The sequence below is a fragment of the Salvelinus sp. IW2-2015 genome, unplaced genomic scaffold (genome assembly GCF_002910315.2).
Source record: "Salvelinus sp. IW2-2015 unplaced genomic scaffold, ASM291031v2 Un_scaffold1124, whole genome shotgun sequence".
Classification (NCBI taxonomy): Eukaryota; Metazoa; Chordata; class Actinopteri; order Salmoniformes; family Salmonidae; genus Salvelinus; species Salvelinus sp. IW2-2015.
In genome coordinates this window covers 288,490-310,944 of record NW_019942739.1, presented here as the reverse complement: position 1 = coordinate 310,944, position 22,455 = coordinate 288,490, and the positions used below count along the sequence as shown (strand labels likewise).

General features: G+C 42.8%; 1 protein-coding gene across 1 annotated transcript in view; it reads right to left on the bottom strand.

The window, feature by feature from the left end:
- Positions 1-22,455, bottom strand: part of LOC112069804 (run domain Beclin-1-interacting and cysteine-rich domain-containing protein) — a 62,196-nt gene that overhangs the window by 22,327 nt on the left and 17,414 nt on the right. Inside the window, 12 exon segments of the mRNA XM_070438703.1 lie at positions 734-838; positions 3,994-4,033; positions 4,035-4,090; positions 4,093-4,192; positions 5,833-5,948; positions 11,960-12,058; positions 16,452-16,919; positions 19,900-20,085; positions 20,325-20,349; positions 20,520-20,602; positions 20,605-20,625; positions 21,038-21,197. Of these exon segments, the coding sequence (XP_070294804.1) occupies positions 734-838; positions 3,994-4,033; positions 4,035-4,090; positions 4,093-4,192; positions 5,833-5,948; positions 11,960-12,058; positions 16,452-16,919; positions 19,900-20,085; positions 20,325-20,349; positions 20,520-20,602; positions 20,605-20,625; positions 21,038-21,197 (1,459 nt within the window).

Below are 22,455 nucleotides of genomic sequence, written 5' to 3'. Positions count from 1 at the left end.
CACACCACTACCTATATACTACTACACACCCCCACATATATACTATATACTAGCACACACCACTACCTATATACTACTACACACCCCCACATATACCCTATAACCTACTACATACCCCCACATATATACACTATATCCCATACACTACCCACAAGGTAGTACTTTCTATACCCCTCACACAGATAAAGGACATGGGAACACACACTAAAGCCCACCCAACCATGCTGATAGTCAGCACAGCAATGTTAGGTAAAACGTGTATTCAAATGTTAGCCCACAAACCCAATAGTTAAGACTGGTACAGTATCTTAGCAGCTGGATCCACAGAACTTAACACATCCTCTACTCTTTTTATTCAAATAAGTCTGTGCATGTAGGTTAAAAACACACACCTCTTTTCGGGAAGCCACAGTTTTGACTACCAGTTTGTGCAAATTAACCTTACATGAACCTGCCTTCAATGCTTTTATATGCTCTTATCATAGATAATAAAAGATTTATAACTTTTACAAAACACACACACCAATCTATCTTTCCCTAACAGTCCAGAGAGCAATGTTAACGACTGCCAGTAAAAATGTGACACCTGACGATGAGGTCGTGAATGATATGGGACACAGGACGATGAGGTCGTGAATGATATGGGAACGGAGCCGATGAGGTCGTGAATGATATGAGATAGTAACAGAAATGCATGAAGCATGCATTTAATGTCTCCCCTCCGTCACTCTACCTTTCAGCTCGCACTCCTCCACCTCCTCGGCCGAGCCAGAGTTGGACAGGTGAAAGGAATCCTGGGAGCTCCTGCGGGAGCATCCACTGTCTGTTGAATGGAACACTGAAAGAGAGAGGGGGAAGAGAGCCAGATGGTTAAAACGAATACCAGCAAAATGATGACATGGGGACTAAGCCCAAAATGGAGGAGTTGTATGGGTGCCAGAATATGTGAGCGAAGATGAGCAGTTGGAAATCCCGGTGCTTACGCACAGTGCCAACCGCTCCGCTAAAAACCGCTCCGTGCTCACCGAGGAGAATTATTATTTTTTAAATAACTGCTGCTCCAAATTCACTCCATTCACTAAAAATCACAATTTAACCAACACCCATCTATTTTTGTGACTACCTGAMCCTATTTCATTTTATAAGTATTGAAACCAAAYGATATGGATTTGAATGAAAAGTATTTGAATAAGCCTAAGAAGGAACKAAAATGAATTTCAGCTATATTATTTCAATTATTTCAAGGCTATAGCCTAGAAAGAAATACATTGTGAAGCATTTGCGAGTGCCACACAATAGGCTGTTAGGGACAAAGCGCTCAGCATTTAAACAACATTTCATTGTATTAAATCATTATAGTCTATACATTTTGCGTGTACAGCGCATTTGGAAAGTATACAGACCCCTTGACTTTTTCCACATTTTGTGACGTTACAGCCTTATTCGAAAATGGATTCAATAGTTTTTTCTCCCTCATCAATTTACATACAATACCGCATTATGACAAAGCAAAAACAGGTTTGATTTTTTTGTGCACATTTATTTAAAAAAATAAAAATATTTACATTTACATAAGTATTCAGACCCTTTACTCAGTACTTTGTTGAAGCGCATTTGGAAGCGATTACAGCCTCGAGTATTCTTGGGTAGGACGCTACAAGCTTGGTACACCTGTATTTGGAGAGTTTCTCCCATTCTTATCTGCAGAKCCTCTCAAGCTCTGTCAGGTTGGATTGGGAGCATCGCTGCACAGCTATTTTCAAGTCTCTCCAGAGATATTTGATCAGGTTCAAGTCCGGGCTGTGGCTGGGCCACTCAAGGACATTGAGACTTGTCCCGAACCCACTCTTGCGTTGTCTTGGCTGTGTGCTTAGGGTCGTTGTCCTGTTGGAAGGTGAACCTTCGCCCCCAGTCTCAGGTCCTGAGCAGGTTTTCATCAAGGATCTCTCTGTACTTTGCTCCGTTCAGCTATCCCACAATCCTGACTAGTCTCCCAGTCCCTGCCGCTGAAAAACATCCCCACATCATAATGCTGCCACCACCATGCTTCATCGTAGGGATGGTGCCAGGTTTCCTTCAGACGTGACGCTTGGCATTCAGGCAAAAAAGCACAATCTTGGTTTCATCAGACCAGAGAATCATGTTTCTCATGGCCTGATAGTCCTTTAGTTGCCTTTTGGCAAACTCCAAGTGGGCTGTCATGTGCCTTTTACTGAGGAGTAGCTTCTGTCTGGCCACTCTACCACAAAGGCCTGATTGGTGGAGTGCTGCAGAGATGGTTGTCCTTCTGRAAGGTTCTCCCATCTCCATAGAGGAACTCTGGAGCTCTGTCAGAGTGATCRTCAGGTTCTTGGTCACCTCCCTGACCAAGGCACTTCTCCCTTGATGGCGCAGTTTGGCCGGTAGGCCAGGTCTAGGAAGACTCTTGGTGGTTCCAAACTTTATCCATTTAAGAATGATGGAGGCCACTGTGTTCTTGGGGACCTTCAATGCTGCAGAAATGTTTTGGTACCCTTCCCCAGATCTGGGCTTCGACACAATCCTGTCTCGGAGCTCTACGGACAATTCCTTTGACCTCATGGCTTGGTTTTTGCTCTGACATGCACTGTCAACTGTGGGAACTTATATAGACAGGTGTGTGCCTTTMCAAATAACGTCCAATCAGTTGAATTTACCAGARGTGGACTAAAATCAAGTTGTAGAAACATCAAGTATGATCAATAGAAACAGGATGCACCTGAGTCTCATAGCAAAGGATGTAAAAACTTATGCAAATATGGTATGTTATGTATTTTTTATACTTTTGTAATTATGGGGTATTGTGAGTGTAGATTGATGGAGGACAAAATGGTATTTTATCCATTTTAGAATAAGGCTGTAACGTAACAAAATGTGGAAAAAGTCAAGAGGTCTGAAAACTTTCCGAATGCACTGTAGGCTGTGACTTTGAAATACAAATTATATTTTTCTACAAGTAGGCCTAAAAGGTTTTTAGGCAAAATAACCCAATCAAAATGGAAAGCTCCTTGAACTTGGTAATATGCCAWGCCTAATGGCCTATTGTATAGATAATATAACAAAAATGAACAAAACGTTTAAGAGATCTGATTTTTAGTTTATAAATACGTTGCTACAATGACACACTTCATTCCTGTCCGATAGCATGTGCATGTAGGAAGTACACCATCCTGCTTTCAGGATACATGTATTTTCAGAATCCACAATGGCTCTTTAGTTGTGGACACATCACCGCACTCCATCTCTTGCTCTGTTTTTTTTATCAGTTTCTTTATGAAAATATTTAGTGAACTCCATGACAGTAACTAACGCAAAGGGCTATAGCAGCACACAAGTGGATTACAAATGCATTTGTTTCTAAATTCCCGCGAGAGAGTACCGGTTAATAATGTGATTGGATGTTAATTATTTGACTAGGCTAGCTGTATTTGACATTGTGTTGTTATTTAGATGGTTTCATTTGATTTTTGGCAGTGAAACGAGGCTACTCAGGCGAGAGAGAAAAACATCACCCAAATGTATAGCCCCGTTGGAAAATCTAAATGGCCTGTTTGAAAATGTATATCACATTTGTGCATACCCCCGACTGCATACCCATACCCCAGTTTGTGGAATTACCATCCTAGAGCACAATGGGGAGAGGGAGTGAGAGTGGCTCGATCAAACAGCAGCAGACAGCAAAACAGGGACAGGCAGATACTTTCATAGCAGGAATCAACATAATGCATAGGCTATTAACTGTTGACCAAATTAAATGGTTCTAGAACAATCTACAGGAACGTTGTGTAGCAAAAATCACTGAAAACTACAGACTTAAGCAAAATGCTTCAGTAAGAGAAAGGTGTGGGTAATTTTCAGTTCATCGTCTCAGCTCTAGGCGGGTGGTGTGTGTGTGTGTGTGTGTGTGTGGTGTGTGTGTGTTGTGGTGTGTGTGTGTGTGTGTGTGTGTACGTCTGGCCCATGTGTAAGCCTTACAGCGCTGTGAGGGTGGCAGGCGGGTCCGCTGGATCGTGGTGTCTACGTAGCCGGATCTTCTGTTTGAGCTGCTGGATCTCTGAGTCACTGTCGTCACCCTCTCCTCGTCCTCCACCACCACCCGCCGCCCGCAGGTTGCACCTTCATCAGCTCCGATGGCGGCGATCAGAGACTCCGAGATGCTGAAGTGGGCGTTCTCCTGGAATGAGATACAACAAGGCCTCACTCCTCCGGCCATCTGCAACACTTCAGTATAGGACACTCCCTTCTGCCCTAACTTCAAGTTATGACTGATTTAACACAGTTGGGGAGGTGCGCATAAAAAAAAATGTATTTAACCTTTATACAGATATTTCTCATTGAGATAACATCTCTTTCCAAGAGAGACCTGGTCCAATAGCAGCAGGGGGAACAACGTTTTAGACAAAAACTTACGTACACTAACACAACATTAAACAAAACTATAAACAAACATACAGTACAACAATTACATATTACGTTAAAAAACACAAAAGTCTTGACTAAAAAACAGCTGTCCTAAAGACAATTACACTCTTCCTATGATATACACATGATCAAGTGTTTAAACTCCACCAACGACACTAGATCATCAAATATTTAAATGTTCAGGAGAGAATTCCAGGACCATGGAGCTGAGTAACTAGAACTATTTCTACCATGACCTGTTCTAATTCTTGGTACTGTTAGAAGCAAATCAGAATGGGACCGTAATTGATATCTATTTACCGACCTGATTAAAGAACAGCGATAAAATGGCATTTTACCCAATATGGTCTTATAAATCAGTGTATATCAGTGTTAAGCCTACGCAAGGTCAATGAACACCAGCGCTGTAGAGATCACAATGATGTGTTAGACGTTTTTGATTGGTAGTGAACCCGAGAATCAAGTGCTCTCAGGGTAGTGGTTGAGGCCTGCATGGCCTGCAATATTTGAGCTTTGATATATATATATCATCACTAAAATCTAAAACCATATCTCTACAGCTCCTCGCCTCCAAAGAAAAACAAGCCTTATGCCGGAAATAAAAACCTTTTCTCAGCTTGAGCTTCCTTATCAAGTTCTCTACATGAACAGTGAAGCTCAGCTTATCAACCCACACACCCAAATATTTGTACACTTTAACTTGCTCTATAGTATGTTCCACGCAATGTAGCAATGACATGATTAGTAACATACCATGAAAATACCATGCATTTTGTTTTACCCGAATTTAGAACCAGCTTTAAATCATACAGATTCTGTTGTATGATGTTAAATGCTCTTTGAGCATTTCCAAAAGCTAAAGATAAACTACTACCACTTGAATAAAGAACACTATCATCTGCATAAAAATGAACATCCGCTSYTAACAAAATCCCCAATGTTGTTGATATACAAAATTAACAACTTAAGAGACCATAAGGACATTATATTTTGCTATAATAGCTCAATTTATCAGTCTAATTGTTTTGTTGTTGACATGTGTAAAGGGGCATCCGTTAAACATGAAATAAAATCGTATTAGATCATTTATTTCATCAAAGAAACTATCCTCCTTGCCAACCAGTGCCTTATTTCGACCATGTGGCTTATCTTATCAGACAAGTTAGCAGCGGAGGCAGGTTATAACGTTGTCCCTATTCTGTAACCCTCTGTCTTAAGTGTGGACTAATATATTGCCTTTAAAAGGAGTGTTCTAGGGTGAGCAATTAAAATGTGTGGGGAGGAGCGTACGAATGAAGACTTCGGGAGAATTGGAACGTTTGAACGTTAGATTTCTAATCACTCAGAGGTCAAGGGTCAGAAGCGGGTTTATGAACCCTCCCCAAGGCTCACCTTCTCCAGGTCAGCGCAGCTGCCGAAGTCCTGCTCTGACAGGTAACTGATGAGGCTCTGTCCCTCCAAAGGCTTCCGGAACATGCAGTCTGGAACACTGCTGTACTGGGAGCCGTCTGCGTAGACCACACACACAGCAACACACACACAGCAAGACACACACAGACAAAGAGAGAGAGAGACACACAAGCCACACTCTGTTTAAACTTGAAGGTGCTGGCGTAAGACCCCTCCTTGCCTTATTCCACATGTTGTTGTGTTACAGCCTGAATCACCCAGGTGAAAACTGTTTTTTTTTTTTTAAATGTTTGCAAATATATTGAAAATAAAATACAGAAATCTTTCATTTACATGAGTATTCACACCTGAGTCAATACTTTGTAGAAAACACCTTTGGTAGTGATTACAGCTGTGAGTCTTTCTGGGTAAGTCTCTAAGAGCTTTCCACACCTGGATTACACAATATTTGCACTTTTTTTTTTTTATTCTTCAAGCTCGATCAAGTTGGTTGTTGATCATTGCATGACAGCCATTTGCAAATCTTGCCATAGATTTTCATGCCGATTTAAGTCAAAACTGAAACTCGGCCACTCCGCAACAATCAATGTCATCTTGGTAAGCAACTCCAGTGCATATTTGACCTTGTGTTTTAGCTTATTGTCCTGCTGAAAGGTGAATTCGTCTCCCAGTGTCTGTTGGACAGCAGACAACCAGTTTCTCCTCTAGGATTTKCGCTGTGCWTAGCTCTATTCCGTTTATTTTCATTCAACAACAAAAATAACTCCCTAGTCCTTGATAAGTGTAACTTGATGCCAAGATGCCATCTCAAGATGCCATCTATTTTGTGAAGTGCACCAGTCCCTCCTGCAGCAAAGCACCCCCACAACATGATGCTGCCACCCCCGKGCTTCACGGTTRGAATGGTGTTCTTCGACTTGCAAGCCTCCCCCTTTTTCCTCCAAACATAACGATGGTCATTATGGCCAAACAGTTCTATTTTTGTTTCATCAGACCAGAGGACATTTCTCCAAAAAGTACAACCTTTGTCCCCNGTGTGTGTGTGTGTGTGTGTGTGTACGTCTGGCCCATGTGTAAGCTCTTACAGCGCTGTGAGGGTGGCAGGCGGGTCCGCTGGATCTGGTGTCTACGTAGCCGGATCTTCTGTTTGAGCTGCTGGATCTCTGAGTCACTGTCGTCACCCTCCTCCTCGTCCTCCACCACCACCCGCCGCCGCAGGTTGCACTTCATCAGCTCGATGGCGGCGATCAGAGACTCCGAGATGCTGAAGTGGGCGTTCTCCTGGAATGAGATACAACAAGGCCTCACTCCTCCGGCCATCTGCAACACTTTCAGTATAGACACTCCCTTCTGCCCTAACTTCAAGTTATGACTGATTTAACACAGTTGGGGAGGTGCGCATAAAAAAAAATGTATTTAACCTTTATTTATACAGATATTTCTCATTGAGATAACATCTCTTTCCAAGAGAGACCTGGTCCAATAGCAGCAGGGGGAACAACGTTTTAGACAAAACAACTTACGTACACTAACACAACATTAAACAAAACTATAAACAAACATACAGTACAACAATTACATATTACGTTAAAAAAACACGAAAGTCTTGACTAAAAAACAGCTGTCCTAAAGACAATTACACTCTTCTATGATATATACACATCGATCAAGTGTTTAAACTCCACCAACGACACTAGATCATCAAATATTTAAATGTTCAGGAGAGAATTCCAGGACCATGGAGCTGAGTAACTAGAACTATTTCTACCATGACCTGTTCTAATTCTTGGTACTGTTAGAAGCAAATCAGAATGGGACCGTAATTGATATCTATTTACCGACCTGATTAAAGAACAGCGATAAAATGGCATTTTACCCAATATGGTCTTATAAATCAGTGTATATCAGTGTTAAGCCTACGCAAGGTCAATGAMCACCAGCGCTGTAGAGATCACAATGATGTGTTAGACGTTTTTGATTGGTAGTGAACCCGAGAATCAAGTGCTCTCAGGGTAGTGGTTGAGGCCTGCATGGCCTGCATATTTGAGCTTTGATATATATATATCATCACTAAAATCTAAAACCGCCAGTAATGTACATCGTACCAGCTCCTTCCTGGCCTCCAAAGAAAAACAAGCCTTATGCCGGAAATAAAAACCTTTTCTCAGCTTGAGCTTCCTTATCAAGTTCTCTACATGAACAGTGAAGCTCAGCTTATCAACCACACACCCAAACTATTTGTACACTTTAACTTGCTCTACTATAGTATGCCAGCCAATTAGCAATGACATGATTAGTAACATACCATGAAAATACCATGCATTTTGGTTTTACCCGAATTTAGAAACCAGCTTTAAATCATACAGAGTCTGTTGTATGATGTTAAATGCTCTTTGAGCATTTCCAAAAGCTAAAGATAAACTACTACCACTGAATAAAGAACACTATCATCTGCATAAAAATGAACATCCGCTCCTGAACAAAATCCCCAATGTTGTTGATATAACAAAATTAACAAACTTAAGAGACCATAAGGACATTTATATTTGTACTATAAAGCTCAATTTATCGTATAATTGTTTTGTTGTGACATGTGTAAAAGCGGCATCCGTTAAAACATGAAATAAAATGTATTAGAATCATTTTTATTTCATCAAAGAAAACTATCCTCCTTGCCAACCAGTGCCTCTATTATTCGACCATGTGGCTTATCTTATCAGAACAAGTTTAGCAGCGGAGCAGGTTATAACGTTTCCCTATTCTGTAACCCTCTGTCTTAAGTGTGGACTAATATATTGCCTTTAAAAAGAGTATTCTAGGGTGAGCAATTAAAGTTTGGGAGGAGCGTAACGAATGAAGACTCGGGAAGAATTGGAACGTTCATTGAACGTTAGATTTCTAATCACTCAGAGGTCAAGGGTCAGAAGCGGTTTATGAACCCTCCCCAAGGCTCACCTTCTCCAGGTCAGCGCAAGGCTGCGAAGTCCTGCGCTCTGACAGGTAAACTGTGATGAGCTCTGTCCCTCCAAAGGCTTCCGGAACATGCTGTTATGTCTGAGTAACGTATTTCCCCTTAATCTTTGGATCCTTCCAGTTTAATTATTTTCTTTACCTGTCAAGAGTAAGAATAAAGCCAATAGTATTCCAACCACCCCACCCATCAACACACACACAAGCCAAAGATCCTCCAAACAACAGACATAGAAATAGTAAGATACCAAGCAGGAGTACCGACTTAACCCACAACAAAAAGCCGAGCACATCTGATTTTAAACTTACCCTGACAGAGCTAGGTTCCTCAATACCCCTCCTTGCGCGTGTAGTCTCACTGCATGTCTCTCGTTCTCCGTGTGATTCTACAGACCATGACACTTTCTACCATCCAGCCTACCCACCTACAAAACTGAAATTTGTTTTTTATGTTGGCACAATTATCATGAAGAACACACAATACAGCAAATTTTTCCAAACTACAGTAACAACACCTAAGTTCATTTCTCACCTGAGTTCAATACTTTGTAGTGAGAAGCAAACACCTTTCGTTCGAGAGTGCGATTATAACACAGCCTTGTGAGAGTCACATTCTCCGGGTCCAGTACCCTCTCAAAAAAGCCTGTCCACCAACCCTCGGATTACACAATACTTGCACTTCTTTTTTTTCCAATAATTCCTTACAATAAAATCTCGATCTAACATATGATATTCGCTAGACTTCAATATCTCAACAAAGCCAACCTTGTAGTCTATTGAGAATAGATCCACCTTGAGTCCATAGCATATCTATACTACATGGTCTCGATTAATAAGTCAAAACTAGTAATATAACTACAGAACCAACCCACGCAATTCACACTGACGCAATTCATCATTCCACGTGACAGCTAAAACTACCAACAGACAAGTATCACTTTTTGCAGCCTTCTTGTGTTTTAGATCCATTATGCTACGCAACATTCGTGGACACATGCAGTGAGCAAACTTCATCGTCTTACTTTCCATCACTTCCCATACTCGTCTGTCAATGCTTGACAGCGCATGATCAAGCACATACTCGTCAAGAACTTTCTCACATACAATCGAGAATTATGCGCGCTCGATCGCTCCTCTATTCTCTTGTTTGCTTGACTCTGTCACTATCATACACCACTAACTCTCTTTCCTACCTATTAACAAACACTCCACACCCATCACAACGTAACCCACTCATCACCACACCAGTGTAACCTCTCTCTCGCCCACCCTGACTGCACAGATTCCACAAGTATATTGTCAGCGTAAATCTACTTTTTTCTGCGCTTAACATGCTAACTCCACGCTCCCCCTACGCATTCGACCACCCTCAAGTCACCACCACTATACAGTGATGCTTGCCACCTCTTCTAGCGGGATCTCATAAACCGTTGTAGACCTAGTGTATCTTCGACCTGCGACAAAGCCATCCCCCTATTATCTCCAAACATAACAAGGATGCCCTTATGGCCAAAAGACAAGACTCTATTTTTCGTTATCATCCATGACACAGAGGACATTTGCTCCTAAAAAGTCCCTACAACACTCCCACCGACCCCAAATGTTAGGCATAAGGTTGGGCAAGAACCAGTGTCAAGGTCTCTGCATTTTTCTCTCTGGTTGGTTTTGCTCAACCCAAGTAGGCTTATATTCCTTCTACACCCGAGAACCGACTCTTTATCAGTCTCATGCGATAAACGAGAGTAGATCGTTTTACTGTTTAGTATAATTTACTTGTATCCCCTGATAAGACAATTTTCAACCAAATTAACGCTGTCCTTGCTGTTCTGGGAAATATATATATGCTACTTCTATTTTTCTTGCGACTCTCAAAACTATATCATCTCTAGAGAGACAGAGACCGAGGATCTTCTCTTCTCCTCTCTCTGCCCATACCAAAACCAATTTAAAGGCAAACTTAATTGTACTGTACATACGATGTATCTCTCCAGCCGTATGTGATTATCATTGACTACAAAACTAGTTCTACCTGATACCAAAGATCAAGTCCATAGTAAACCAAACACACAGAACAAAAAATAGAACCGTATGAAAAGATTAAATTAGGGCCGTGCACTCTTCCTCGAAGTCGCTGTTGTGAATCCACTCTTCTCCCAAGTAATGAACCAGACTGTGGAGCGTTCTACAATTGTTTTCTAAGTCTTGCTGATTTTTGATGTTTCCCATTATGTCAAGAAAGAGCACTGAGTTTGAAGGGTAGCCTTGATAGATACACATCCAATACGACAACACTGCCACCCTTGTCCAAATTTACTCAAATGAACTACGCATCGAGATTACGCACAGACTCATACCAAAGCTCTCACTCAAACACACCAATCGTAATCGAGGTAATTTCCACATGTGCATCCAATCTGAGTTTAATCGGCACAGTCTAGCCATCTCTAATGGATTGACAACTTACGACCAAGCTGGACATCGAATACAGTGTATTATGTAAGTGAAATAATCGTCTGTTAAACAATTGTTTGAAAAAATTACTTGGTCAGCACAAAGTAATGTCGCTCTCCGTATTTCTATGGTCCTCAAAAACTAATGAGGTTTTTGCAATTAACAAGAAATATTCTGTGTAAGTGAGTGTTAGAAAATAAAACAAAAGTATATTTTTATTGAGCGTGCTCCTATACTCTTGAATGAGTGAAACTAATGATACACTAACTGAACAATATCATCCAGATCCTTATCAGTAGTACTCTATTAGCTGATTAAGAAACACAGTATTCTAACATTCAATCTAAGGAATCAATACTGTACATATTTTAGTGTTGTATGAACCAGTCTACTCACATAAGACAGCTAGTAGTTATAATGTTTGAACCAGTCTACTCACTAGACCAGCTAGGTAGTTATAATGTTAGACCAGTCTACTCACTAACAGCTTAGGTAGTTATAATGTTTAACCAGTCTACTCACTAGACAGTAGTAGTTATAATTGAACCAGTCTACTCACTAGACAGGAATAGTAGTTATAATGTATTGAACCCAGTCTACTCACTAGACAGCTAGGTAGTTATAATGTTTGAACCAGTCTACTCACTAGACAGCTAGGTAGTTATAATGTTTCAACCAGTCTACTCACTAGACTCCATATAGAGGGAACTGGGTGTACTGGCATCACTGCTCCTGAGGGAGAAAGGGCTGTAGTCCTCCAAACGACAGTCCTCCGCAACCAGGGATTCTGACACACAGAACACACAGCTGACGTTAGATTGACACACAGAACGGACATTAGTTTAGTGTCCTATCATCAAGTGCCAACATATAGCCTGTTTACCTGACTGGTTCTGTATTCAACATTTGTGTTAAATTTAGCTAACAGACTGGTAAACTGATCGATTGTGTCAGTAAATAGGGATTTCAACTTGACCTTCCATTTTGAGACATGCTCAGTTAGACACCCACAAAGGATATATCGAAAGTAAATGTATCGAAACATCAATGTTTTGTTGTCAGCTAGGTAAATGACATCACAGGGTAATAAATCCATCAAATATCAAGTCTTAAACATTGACATTTCCGTGCATGTGGTTTACTCTGTAAATCCAGGGCAAATATTGTGATGATACACTTTTGTACAAYACATTTTTTTTGACAGTGATTCTGGCCAAATTCTAAACTAATAAATGTCAAGTTATACTGGCCACAGAAAGCAATAACAGAGAAAAGGAAACAGTCGTAAACAATTGATAGTAAAATTATGATGCATTCGATGAATGACCAAAAAAAAAACATCACAACATCACAACGTAATAAAAGAAAGGTGCATTTAAACACCAACCAACACAATGAACGAATGTGGCAAGCTGTTTCGGCCTAGCGTCTTGATCTTAGTTTGACCAAAACAACCACCAAAACAGCAACCAAGAAAACAACTGCACAAATGAAGAACCAGAGGCAAGGCCAGAKGAGAGGGGAAGAAGGAAAAATAGCATGCGGAGGGCAGGGAAAGGGAGAGAGGAAGTGACGGAGCGCAGAAGAACTGCACTGCCAACCTGCTACAGGATCCTCTATTATAACGCTGATTTTCCTGTGGCCCCCTCCTCCACGCAGACAGACAANACGGAGCGCAGAAGAACTGCACTGCCAACCTGCTACAGGATCCTCTATTATAACGCTGATTTTCCTGTGGCCCCCTCCTCCACGCAGACAGACAACAAGGAAGAGAGACAGGGAGAGAGAGAAAAGATTACCACAAAGCAGAGAGAGAGAAAGAGAGAGCAAAAGATTACCACAAATCAGAGAGAGAGAGAAGCTCATCTCTTGGCAGTAGTACCTGTAGATAAAACAAAATCTACAACAATAAAATGATCACCGACATCAACCCAAAGTCTCTTAGAGCATTCACAGTCAGCCCCCTGACGGCCCTATCAGATCAGTCAGCTCCCTGACGGCCCTATCAGATCAGTCAGCTCCCTGACGGCCCTATCAGATCACAGACAGCCCCCTGACGGCCCTATCAGATCAGTCAGCTCCCTGACGGCCCTATCAGATCAGTCAGCTCCCTGACGGCCCTATCAGATCAGTCAGCTCCCTGACGGCCCTAACTTCCTGGAACAAAATGTTTTCCTGCAATATCCAATTTAAATTCCGGCGGAAAACGTAAGACAACTAAAGAGAAATGGTTTGATGAAGAATGTAAAAAAAAACCTAAAGAAAGAAAATGAGAAAACTATCCTACCCCAAAAAACACAGAACCATAAAACCTTAGTTTACACCTTCACTATGGTAAAACAATACAGAAATACACTAAGAAAAAAGAAGGAACAGCATGACAGAAAACATCTCATTGTGATTGGAAAATCCATAGAATCGAATCACTTCTGGGTAATTTAGAACACAAACACGAAGAGCTATTTATACAAAATGGAGGTGTATTGGATAAACCACTTCTCCAATCTTTTCAGCCATATAACAAACAGTCAAAACATATACCTGATCATTTACTAAATGATCAGCTATTAAAGACTGGATCAGCTATTAAAGATTGGATGAGCTACAGGACCAAATTACAAACCCTTCAAAAGGCCTGTGGTGTTGATGGTAAAACTAAACTAAATTATAAGATATATAGACCACAAATTCAAATTGGCTATAATTAAAACTTGGCTATAATTAAAACTCTTCAACATTACCCTCAGCTCTGGCATCTTGCCTAATATTTGGAACCAAGGCCTGATCACCCCAATCCACAAAAGTAGAAAAATTTGACCCCAATAATTACCGTGTAATATGCACCAGCAGCAATCAAGAGAAATAAATACTCTGCAGTATTATCAACAGCAGACTCCACATTTCCTCAGCAAAAACAATGTCCTGCGCAAATGTCAAATTGGCTTTCTATCACATACACCCTGCACACCCTTATTGACGAAATAACAAAACAAAAGCAATGTCTTTTCATGCTTTGATGATTTCAAAAAAGCTTTTGACTCATAGGGTCTGCTATACAAATTAATGGAAAGTGGTGTTGGTGGAAAAACATTATAAAATCAATGTACACAATATCAATGTACACAATGTACCCAAAATCAATGTACACAAAGAACAAGTGTACAGTTAAAATGTGCAATAAACACACAGATTTCTTTCCTCAGGGCCGTGGAGTGAGGAAGGGATGCAGCTTGAGCCCCACCATCGTCAACAGGTATATCCATGAATTGGCGAGGGCATTAGAACAGTCTGCATCACCCGGCCTCACACTGCTAGACTCCGAAATCAAATGTCTACTGTTTGCAGACTACCTGGTACTTCTGTCCCCAAACAAGGAGAGCCTACAGCAGCACCTAGATATTCTGCACAGATTCTGTCAGACCTGGGCCCTGACATTAAATCTCAGTAAGACAAAAATAATGATGTTCCAAAAAAGGTCCAGTAGCCAAGCCAACAAATACAATTTTATCTAGACACCGTTGCCCTAGAGCACACAAACAACTACACCTACCTCTACCTAAACATCAGCACCAAAAGGTAACGTCCACAAGGCTGTGAACGACCTGAGAGACAAAGACAAGGGCCTTCTATGCCATCAAAAGGAACATTAAACTCAACATAGCAATTAGGATCTGGCAAAAAAAAAATACTTGAATCAGTTATGGAACCCATTGCCCTCTATGATTGTGAGGTCTAGGGTCCACTCACCAACCAAGAACTCACAAAATGGGACAAATACCAAAAATCTATTGTGTGCAATGCAAACCCCAAACAATACATGCAGAGCAGTATAAGGACTATACCCACTAGTTATCAACATCCCCAAAAAAGCTGTTCAATTCTACAACTACCAAAAAAGAAGCAATGCCCACACATTCCACCACAAAGCCCTCACCTACAGAGATGAACCTAGAGAAGTGTCTCCTCAACCAGCTGGTTCTGGGGCTCTGTTCACAAACGGACCCCACAGAGCCCCAGAACAGAAACCCATTTAGACCCAACCAAATCATGAGAAAGCAAAAAGATCCTTATTTCCCACGTGTCAAGTAATTAACAAAAAAACAGAGCAAACTAGAATGCTATTTGGCCCTAAACAGAGAGTACACAGTGGCAGAATACCTGACCACTGTGACTGACCCAAAATTAAGAAAATCTTTGACTGTGTACAGAGCCTTTGCCTATGTGCACACTGCCCACAAAATGAGGTGGAAACTGAGCTGCACTACCTAACCTCCTGCCATATGTATGAGCACAGAGACACATATTACCCACAGATCACACAGACCCAAAGAATTTGAAAACAAATCAAACATTGATAACCTCCCATATCTGTTAGGTGAAATACCGCAGTGTGCCATCACAGCAGAAAGGTGTGTGGCCCGTTGCCATGAGAAAAGGGCAACCAGTGGAACACAAACAACATTGTATATACCACCTATATCTTTCTGCTTATTTATTTTCCCTTTTGTACTTCAACTGCTTGCACATTGTTACAACACTGTACAAAGCCAATAATATAACATTTGAAATGTCTATTATATTGTTATATATATATATAAGAATATAATAGACATTTCAAATGTTATATTATATATATATATATATATATTCCCCTTGTTCATTTCCAATTTCTTTATTGCCTATTCGATTTACTTTCGTAATGTAAACATATGTTCCAATGCCAATAAAGCCTGTTGATTTGAATTGAGAGGAGAGCGGTTAGCAGTGTGAAAATAGAGGAAGAGGGTAAAGTAAAGTTGTTTTAGAAGCAGTGGCACTGTGGTAACTGAGCATCAGAGAGACAGGTAGTTTTAGAAGCAGTGGTACTGTGGTAACATCAGAGAGACAAGAAATGTGCAGGATGTGATCCACACCATCCAGGCATGCAGACCCTCTCTCTGCAGCAGAGACATACTCTTATACAAACACTGGTCTTATACACATTCAGCTGCTGCAATGCAAACACATCGGAATTACTTTTTTTGACATTTCAATTCACACCAAAACACGCATACATAAAAGACACTTACAGGCTTGCTCTCACGCTCAGAAAACAAACCCTAGCCTCTCACCTGCTGCACACACACACACACACACACACACACACACACACACACACACACACACACACACACGCTCACCATGTCTATGTTTGCTGTTGATCCCTGTGTCGGACATTGAGCGGACGTGCCCTCTGCTGCCCCCCCGACCCGGCTCCCTCTGACCCTCCGAGAAGGATGACCTTCGAGGTGTGGGAGGTGGGACCGAAGCCAAGGAACTCCTTCCAGGGGACTGGACCTGAATCTCACCATCCGATTCGCCGCCGCAAGGCTCGCCACCGGGGGTGGAGCTTTGAGAGTCGCGCCGATTGCCACGATGCCCCAGGTTACCGATAGCCAGATACTCGGGGCCRTCGTCGTAGTCGCCCTCGCCAGAGTCTAGGGCGTCGGAGTGGGCAGGGCATGGGGAGGCGGGCTCTGTCAGGGCGATGGAGGGGACCACCACTGAGGGACCGGGAGGGGGGCTCATGCCCCTTTCGCCATCTCCCTCGGACCTCGGACCCACGCACCCCCAGGGGGCTCCCGAGGCCCTAGCAGATGGAGTGGAGTCTAGAAGGGAAACAAGAACAGTATATCAGAGTTAGAATTATAACTATATTCAGTGCCTTCGGAAAGGATTCAGACCCCTTGACTTTTTCCACAGTTTGTTACGTTACAGCCTTATTCTAAAATTGATTAAATTGTTTTTATCCCCCCCTTCAACCTACACTATAAATGTCAAAGCAAAAACGTTTTTTTTTACTGAAATATCACATAAGTATTTAGGCCCTTAACTCAGTACTTTGTTGAAGCACCTTTGCTACCCATTTTATCCTGGAGTATTCTTGGGTATGACACTACAAGCTTGGCACACCTGTATTTGGGGAGTTTCTCCCATTGTTCTCCGCAGATCCTCTCAAAMTCTGTCAGRTTGGATRGAGAGCGTTGCTGCACAGCTATTTTCAGGTYTCTCCAGAGATGYTYGATYSGGTTCAAGTCCGGGCTCTGGCTGGGCCACTCAAGGACGTTCAGAGACTTGTCTTGAAGCCACTCCTGCGTTGTCTTKGCTGTGTGCTTAGGGTTGTTGTCCTGTTGGAAGGTGAACATTTGCCCCAGTCTGAKATCCTGGGCGCTCTGGAGCAGGTTTTCATCAATGATCTCTCTGTACTTTGCTCCGTTCATCTTTCCCTCGATCCTGACTAGTCTCCCAGTCCCTGCCGCTGAAAAACAGCCCCACATCATGATGCTGCCACGACCATGATCACCGTAGGGATGGTGCCAGGTTTCCGTCAGACGTTTCGCTTGGCATTCAGGCCAAAGAGTTCAATCTTGGTTTCATCAGACCAGAGAACCATGTTTCTCATGGTGTGAGAGTCCTTTAGGTGCCTTTTGGCAAACTCCAAGCGGGCTGTCATGTGCCTTCCATCTGGCCACTCTACCATTGAGTTCGCATTATTGTCACAGTAGAACTAAGCCTGAATGGACCCAGCAGAGATTTCTCCGTTTTCCGAGGGACACTCCGAGCTCCACCACTTACAGTCGGCTCTCACCCACCATGGAACTGTGATTGGTCGCCATGAGGCGCGGCTGTAGACATTGCCGGAGGATTTAAGGCCTAATTGGTGGAGTGCTGCAGAGATGGTTGTCCTTCTGGAAGGTTCTCCCATCTCCACAGAGGAACTCTAGAGCTCTGTCAGAGCGACCATCGGGAACTTGGTCACCTCCCAGATCAAGGCCCTTCTCCCCCTATTGCTCAGTTTGGCCGGGCGACCAGCTCTACGAAGAGTTTTGGTGGTTCCAAACWTCTTCTATTTAAGAATGATGGAGGTCASTGTGTTCTTGGGGACCTTCAATGCTGCAGACATTTTTTGGTACCCTTCCCCAGATCTGTGCCTCGACAATCCTGTCTCGGAGCACTACAGGCAATTCCTTCGACCTCATGGCTTGGTTTTTGCTCTGACATGCACTGTCAACTGTGGGACCTTATATAGACAGGTGTGCGCCTTTCCAAATCATGTACATTCAATTGAAATTTACCACAGGTGCACTCCAAATCAAGTTGTAGAAACATCTCAAGGATGATCAATGGAAACAGGATGCACCTGAGCTCAATTTAGTGTGTCATAGCAAAGGGTCTGAATACTTCGGTAAATAAGCTATTTGTTTTTTATTTTAAATAAATGTGCTATTGGGTATTGTGTGTAGTTTGCTGAGGAAATTGTTTTACTTCATGAATTTTAGAATAAAGCCGTAATGTAACAAAATGTGGAAAAAGTCAAGGGGGTCTGAATACTTTCAGAATGCATTGTAGATACACTTATAGTAGTGGCTACATCTCTGACAAAACAAGACATATTCAAGAGATCATAGCCCGATTCTCTATCGTGGAGTAGCAATCACAGTCTTTTCAATACATTCAACGTATATCTGCAACATTCTGAACGGTTTCGCTCTATCGAGGAAAAAGTCAAACCCGTTAGGACGTTTTATTGAATCCTTCATGTTACTAATGAACCATGTATCCTTTACCAGATCATGACTGTGTAGCTTTATTTCGCCACTACGGCCTATTTACTGCCTTACCTCCCTTATCTTTCMTCATTTTCACACAATGTATATAGATTTTTTCTATTGTGTTATTGACCGTATGTTTGTTTATTCTATGTGTAACTCTGTGTTGTTGTTTTTTGTCACACTGCTTTTCTTTATCTTGGCCAGGTCGCAGTTGTAAATGAGAACTTGTTCTCAACTGGTCTACCTGGTTAAATAAAGGTTAAATACAAATAAATAAAAGGTTCAGGGTACAATAAAGACAATTCAGGCGTCAATGAGCTATTGTGGCCCATAGGGACTCATTGTGGCCCATAGGGACTCATTGTGGCCCATAGGGACTCATTGTGGCCCATAGGGACTCATTGTGGCCCATAGGACTGCATTGTGGACATTGACCTGTTGGAATGATGAAGAAATAACATTGACATTTTACACTCTTATCCACAGCGATTTACAGCAAGCAATTAGGGTTAAGTGCCTGCTCAGGGGCACGTCGGCAGATTCTTCACCTAGTCAGCTCGGACTTTCAGTTACTGGCCCAGCGGTCTTAAACACCACGCTACCTACGCCCCACAGAACGCATGTCTAGTCTAACCTCCAAACTGGTGCTCCCACTATTCATCTCCCCCTCTCCTTCACTGTCCTCTTCCCCCATCCTTCTCTCTCCCCCCCTCTCACCATCCCTCTCTCCCACTCCCTCTCTCTAACCCTCTCACCATCCCTCTCACCATCCCTCTCTCTAACCCTCTCACCATCCCTCTCTCTCAACCCCTCTCACCATCCTTCTTTCCCCCCACCTCCCTCACCATCCCTCCTCTCACTACTCCCCTCCCCCCTCTTTCTCACCTCCCCCCATCCCCCTCTTTCTTCCCCCTCACATTACCCCTCTTCCCCCCTCACATTACCCCTCTCTCCCTCATTATCCCTCTCCTTCCCATTCCCTTCCTCACTTGAGTTGCTCTCTGAGATGGCCCCTGTGTTATCCTCACTCCCTCACCTGAGTTGCTCTCTGAGATGGCCCCTGGATTATTACTTTGGGCGTGAGTCCTCCGTCTCGGGTGGGGAGGGAGCACTGGAGGTGGTGAAGCCTGTGGTTGGAGCCTCACCTCTGGGGGACCCTGACCCCTTCCCCGGACCTCCAGCCGCCCCCCGCCCCCCGGCAGAAACACCCAGAACTCTGACTCTTCAACAGCCCTCCATGTACGGAGAGCACATTAGAGTGGACAGCTAAGAGGGGAAGAGAGGGGGTGGATTAGAGGAGAGAGAGTACTGTAAGATATGAATACAGGGCACAGAAATGAAGTATAGGGGAAAAAAAGTTCAAGTAAAAACATGGAGAAAGAAAAAAAGGAAACAATTTCTGATTGGCAAAGCTGAGAGGTAATGGAAAAGACAAGACATAAGGTAAGAGAGATCAGACACTGGAGAGCATATCAGGGATAGGAGCCTGAGACACCAACATACACACAGAGATACAGAGAGAGAGAATGATTGGTGTCTGCTCAACTCTGTGAATTTTCAGTTCATCGTCTCAGCTCTAGTGTGTGTGTGTGTGTGTTTGTGTGTGTGTGTGTGTGTGTGTGTGTGTGTGTGTCTGTGTGTGTGTGTGTGTGTCACCTTAACTGTGTTGACAAGGGCCAGCAGACGGGGTTTTTCTGCTCCACGGCCTCCAGCACACTGGAACATGGCCGTCACATGGGCTCACTCAGCAGAAAGGCCTCCACTGAGAGAGAGAGAGAGAGAGACGAGACAGAGAGATGGAGAGAGCAGAACAGATGGAGGAGAGAGAGAGAGAGGCAGACAGATGAGAGAGAGAGAGAGATGGAGGAGAAGAGAGACGGGAGAGAGAGAGCAGGGGGAGAGAGAGAGAGAAAAGGGAGAAAAGTCAAGATAAGATAGGGCAGGGTAAAAATCAATAATAATACACTCAGTCAATCAATACAAGACCCAGAGATTGATTACAATCATCTCTTCATCAAATTTCTATTTGCAAAATAGTATTGGTTTGGCTCCAACCTCACACCCCCCCACCCACCCCACCCACCACCCACCCACCCTCACTCACTCCCCCCACCACCGACAAGGCAGATTTTTGTTGGGATCAAATGTCAAAAAAAAAATTATCCCACTCTTACCGTTGTAGTACTTGCTCGTGTGTCCCTGGTGTTTGAGCAGGGGTCGGAGCTGGGCTGACAGCAGGTGGACCTGTAGGCTGTGCAGCAGCCAGCGCTCGGCCTTGTAACCCTCCCCAACACTCTGCAGCCCACTGCTCAGCACAGGCTCCAGCTTACTAAACTACAGGGCCCAGAGAGGGGAGGGAGGTGATGGTAGAGGGAAGGAGAGCGGAAGAGGGAGAAAATAGGAGTATATAGGAGAGAGTGAGGGGAAGTGATGGAATAGGAGGAGGAAGGAGGAGGAAAAACAAAGAGGGAGAATAGATGAGAGGATGAAGGGGAGAAATCAATAGAGACAGAGAGAAAACACTTGAATCAGTTATAGAACCCGTTGCCCTTTATGGTTGTGAGGTCTGGGGCCCGGCTCATCAACCAAGAATTCACTAAATGGGACAAACACCAAAATTGAGAACGCAGAGCAGAATTAGGTCGATATCCACTAATTATCAAAATCCAGAAAATACCTGTTAAATTTGACAACCATCTAAAAGGAAGCGATTCCCAAACAAAGCCATCACCTACAGAGTGATGAACCTGGAGAAGAGTCCCCTAGGCAAGCTGGTCCTGGGGCTCTGTTCACAAACACAGACCACACAGAGCCCCAGGACAGCAACATAATTAGACCCAACCAAATCATGAGAAAACAAAAAGATAATTACTTGACACATTGGAAATAATTAACAAAAAAAACTGAGCAAACTAGAATGTTATTTGGCCCTAAACCAAGAGTACACAGTGGCAGAATACCTGACCACTGTGACTGAACCAAACTTAAGGAAAGCTTCGACTATGTACAGACTCAGTGAGCATAGCCTTGCTATTGAGAAAGGCCGCCGTAGGCAGAACTGGCTCTCAAGAGAAGACAGGCTATGTGCCCACAAAATGAGGTGGAAACTGAGCTGCACTTCCTAACCTCCTGCCAAATGTATGAACATATTRAAGTATACATATTTCCCTCAGATTCACAAAGAATTCAAAAACAAATCCTATTTTGATAAATTCCCATATCTACTGGGTGAAATACCACAGTGTGCCATCATAGCAGCAAGATTTGTGACCCGTTGCCACAAGGGCAACCAGTGAAGAACAAACACCATTGTAAATACAACCCATATTTACTTATATTCCCTTTTGTACTTTAACTATTTGCACATCATTACAACACTGTTTATAGACATATGACATTTGAAATATGGAGAGAGAAACTCACATCAAAGCTCTGCTCACATAACCATTATATAAACAGGTGACCCCTCTCTCTGTGGCTGATCACGGTCTCTCCAGCTGTTTGGTATGTAACAGTAGCCTGGTCTGACATCTGTTTGGTATGTAACAGTAGCCTGGTCTGACATCTGTTTGGTATGTAACAGTAGCCTGGT